At 33.0% G+C, this 4,415-nt stretch overlaps 1 protein-coding gene across 1 annotated transcript; it reads left to right on the top strand.

Annotated features, from left to right (window-relative positions):
- Positions 1 to 1,570: 1,570 nt before the first annotated feature.
- LOC102606072 (3-ketoacyl-CoA synthase 5-like) lies at positions 1,571 to 4,106 on the top strand. Its single transcript, XM_006346855.2, has 2 exons — positions 1,571 to 2,013; positions 2,923 to 4,106. Exons 1-2 carry the CDS (start codon positions 1,616 to 1,618, stop codon positions 4,013 to 4,015), a joined length of 1,491 nt encoding a protein of 496 aa, XP_006346917.1. The 5' UTR covers positions 1,571 to 1,615; the 3' UTR covers positions 4,016 to 4,106.
- The last annotated feature ends 309 nt before the right edge of the window (positions 4,107 to 4,415 follow it).

The raw sequence follows: 4,415 nt of genomic DNA, 5'->3' as shown, positions 1-4,415 counted from the left end.
GTTTGACTGTATATCCTCGAAATTTCATTTTAATTTATTTCATCCGAAATTAAGTTTTTTTTTCTTTTCAATACATCTTCGGAGGTACATAAGGGCCTTTGGGTCTATATGTTTGTTAAAAAGAAGATATCAGAACTACTTAAAAAAGGAAAAGAGGAAATAAAAACATTCCAAAATTATCTATATAGCAATAATGATTTTCTGATGTTCTTGAATTCCTCAAGGTATGTATTTACATCGAGAGGTTTATGAATAAGAGAGTTGAGACCATGCTTCAATTATATATATGGTCCCCATAAAGGAAGAAAATTCATTCAATTTTATTTTATATCACATTAAAACCATATTTGATTTTTTGGTTAATATGGGAGTGCATCCATACTTTCTGTTTTTCAATGTTTTGGATTGTTATAAAAAAAATTAAAACAAGAACGGGGCAGAGCCAGGTAGTATCGAGGGGTTCATTCGAACTCCTTTTGACAAAAAAATACATTATATATATATATATATATATATATATATGTTGAACCTCATTTAGCTTCTTCGTGTGTTTTCTTCTCATACTTTGATCCCCTTAGTGAAAATCCTGATCCGCCACGGAATAAGAGGAAAGTTGAAGAGTAGAGCATCTAACCTTGAATTTGATAACTATATATTCCCAATTCCTTCTGGCTAAAGTCGAATATCTTTTAGAAAAATGGTGCTACTACTTCACCAAATCTATTTAGAGCAAAACGTTTCTTATTTATGGAGTTACTAAATTCAGTAAGATTTTGGTTACGTACTCATATTAGTATGAATTATGAAGTAATTAATCAAAACTTGTTAAATCATATTCAGTACTGCTTTTAAATAATATATTGATACACCATACTGAAGAAAAACCAATTTTCTTTTATTGTATTTACTTTCATGGTCAAAACTCAAAAGGTTCATAAAATATGTACATATAGTTCATGACCATTGTAATATTAATTTCTTTGTGAACTTCAAATGAAATAATACAAGGATTAACAAGAGAATAACAATAGAAAACAAATTTCAATTACAACCCTTCAACATAAATATATTTCTAAATGGTCAATGTTTGGCCTACAAAAATACAAGATTTTAGGCCATGCATGCTATATAATCTTTAGTATCTAAGCATTGACTAAAACTAAATCTATAGAAAAATGAGCCATAAATTAACGTAGTTGTTATCTTAATAAGATCACAAAAAAATCCAATATGCACTAACCTCTCACTGTATACGAGATTCAAGAAGAACAAGATCAATACATAACGTACATTTTCATAATTTGATCGAATTTGTGACTTCCTGATCATACTGCAACTCTTATGATTACGCTAACGCTCGTTTTCGATCTTTACACGATAGCAGTACCAAATTGACTAATAAAAAATAGATCTAGTAGTTGGAAGATTAATGATCACACACAAGGAAGTTAGGACACGAAAAAGAAAAACCTACAGCTAATAGAGCGTTGCTTCATTTAATCCTCTCATCTGCCCTCCATTCATTACACTTTCCCTCTTTTACTCTTTAAATTTCCATTTTCTTCTCTTAGCTCTATTCATCCTTCCCTTCACTTGTAATATTTTTCACTCAAAAATGCCTGAAGTTGTCCCAAATTTCTCTAATTCAGTAAAGTTGAAATATGTTAAACTTGGTTATCAATATCTTGTTAATCATATTTTAACATTTTTGCTTGTGCCTATTATAATTGGTGTTACTATAGAGGTATTAAGAATTGGCCCTCAAGAGTTGCTAAACATATGGAATTCACTACACTTTGATGTTCTACAAATGTTGTGCTCTTCTTTTCTCATCATCTCTATAGCCACTGTTTACTTCATGTCGAAACCACGATCAACTTACCTAGTAGATTATTCATGTTATAAGCCTCCGGTTGTTTGTCGTGTACCATTTTCAACTTTCATGGAGCATTCCAGGCTTATTTTGAAGGATAATCCCAAGAGTGTGGAGTTCCAAATGCGCATTCTTGAAAGGTATGGTTACATGATTAATTTGTACTATTCAGGGGTCGTTTGGTATGGGGATGAGATAAGCAAGTGTATTCAATGTGCGTCAAGCACATCTATGATTTTGAAGTAATAACTAGTAAAGGAGTTGGTAGACACCTTCTATAATATGGGATAGTAATCACACCTTTTTAGTACAAATGTTACGATAAAATAATCCTGAGATTTGTTAGTACGATCAAATCAAACATGGTATAAAGTTTTTCTTGAATTTTGTTCCAGAATTATTATCCTTATCCCACGTACCAAACGATCCCTAGTTTTTACATTATCTGAAATATTATATCTTTGCATATTATAGTATTTTCAAGATTTCAATTATTCCAACATTTTAAAGTGATTTACCTCTAAATATCATTTGAATGGCTCGATGGATAAAGCATTTACATAAACACTTTATAAAGTGAGATTATCCCACATTTCAAGAAAAACACGAGTTTGAAAGCTTTTGTATGTTAAAAGGTTTTATTTAAAACTAGAATTTCGATATAAATGTAAATTTAAGTTTTGAATTTAAAGGAACATGTTTGTTTATGAAATAAGATGTATTTTGATCGAGCTATCCTATTGAGAAGGGGTTCAATTGAATTCCTTCCGTTCAAAATTATGTTGCATAAATATGGTAAAATTAATTTTTTGTGTGTTTAGACAAGTGAAAATGTGCATATTTTAAATCTCCTTTCTAAAATTTCTAGCTCCGACAGCTCTACAACCATGCCTTCTTTGGGAAACGACTAGAGATATTTTGCATTATCCAATTGTTTTGTTGTACACCGTTTGAGCTCCTAGCTCCGCCTCTGCCTCAAGTATCTCTTCAAGAAAACTTGTTATGGCGAGTCATTCTTACTTTATGTTGTGCTATATTATTTCTCACAGGTCGGGGCTCGGAGAAGAAACTTGCTTGCCTCGTCCCATCCATTACATCCCTCCAACGCCAACTATGGAAGCTGCGAGAGGTGAAGCAGAGGAAGTCATATTCACAACAATTGATGACTTAATGAACAAAACAGGGCTCAAACCAAAAGACATTGACATTCTCATTGTCAATTGCAGCTTGTTTTCTCCAACTCCGTCTTTGTCAGCTATGGTAGTCAACAAATACAAATTAAGAAGCAACATAAAAAGTTACAATCTCTCTGGTATGGGATGCAGTGCTGGTTTAATCTCGATTGATTTAGCTCGAGACCTTCTTCAAGTTCATCCGAATTCATATGCTTTAGTTATTAGCACTGAGATAATAACTCCCAATTATTACAAAGGTTCGGAAAGAGCAATGCTCCTCCCGAATTGTTTGTTCCGAATGGGAGGTGCAGCCATACTGTTATCCAACAAAAGACGCGATAGATACAGAGCCAAGTACAGATTAATGCACGTGGTCCGCACCCATAAGGGTGCAGACGACAAAGCATTTAAATGTGTATTTGAACAAGAAGATCCACAAGGGAAAGTTGGTGTTAATCTTTCAAAAGACCTTATGGTTATAGCAGGGGAAGCTTTAAAATCGAACATTACTACGATTGGTCCTCTTGTTCTTCCTGCCTCAGAGCAACTACTCTTTCAACTAACACTTATTGGACGGAAGATTTTTAATCCGAAATGGAAGCCTTATATCCCGGATTTCAAACAAGCGTTTGAACATTTCTGTATCCACGCGGGTGGTAGAGCTGTTATCGATGAGCTTCAGAAGAATTTACAATTGTCTGGTGAACATGTAGAGGCATCAAGAATGACACTACATAGATTTGGTAACACATCTTCATCATCATTGTGGTATGAGATGAGTTATATTGAGGCAAAAGGAAGGATGAAGAGAGGTGATAGAGTATGGCAAATAGCATTTGGGAGTGGATTTAAGTGTAATAGTGCAGTTTGGAAGTGTAACAGGACAATCAAGACACCAACTGATGGACCATGGCAACATTGTATTGACAAGTATCCAGTTCATATTCCAGACATTGTTAAGCTGTAAAATATATTACTCTCTCTCTCTTTCTTTATTTACACGCCCTTTAAAGAAACATTAATTAGGAGGAGTTGTGTGTGTCATAATTGAAAACTTCCACAACATTTACTATGAAAGGATAAATTAGGAATACATAATTTCTTTGTTTTGAACTTCTATACCAAATATTTTTAACAAGGATGACAATTGACAAGGAGAGAGTATGAGGTTGTTGCTCAATATTAGTATTAGCATTGGTCTCTCTCATTTGGTTGAGAACAAGTTATTCTGAAATTAATTATTTGGGATTAATTATCTCAGAATTGTTAGTTCATCCTTAACGTGGAATAAAAATAACATTACAATTTCGAAATAAGTTATTTTCCCATTTTATCCCAACCAAAAATAAAATAAACTTGACTTATAA

This window comes from Solanum tuberosum, unplaced genomic scaffold, assembly GCF_000226075.1.
Source record: "Solanum tuberosum cultivar DM 1-3 516 R44 unplaced genomic scaffold, SolTub_3.0 scf00085, whole genome shotgun sequence".
Taxonomy (NCBI): Eukaryota; Viridiplantae; Streptophyta; class Magnoliopsida; order Solanales; family Solanaceae; genus Solanum; species Solanum tuberosum.
The sequence above is the reverse complement of the archived record's forward strand: the minus strand, read 5'-3'. Positions and strand labels throughout refer to the sequence as shown.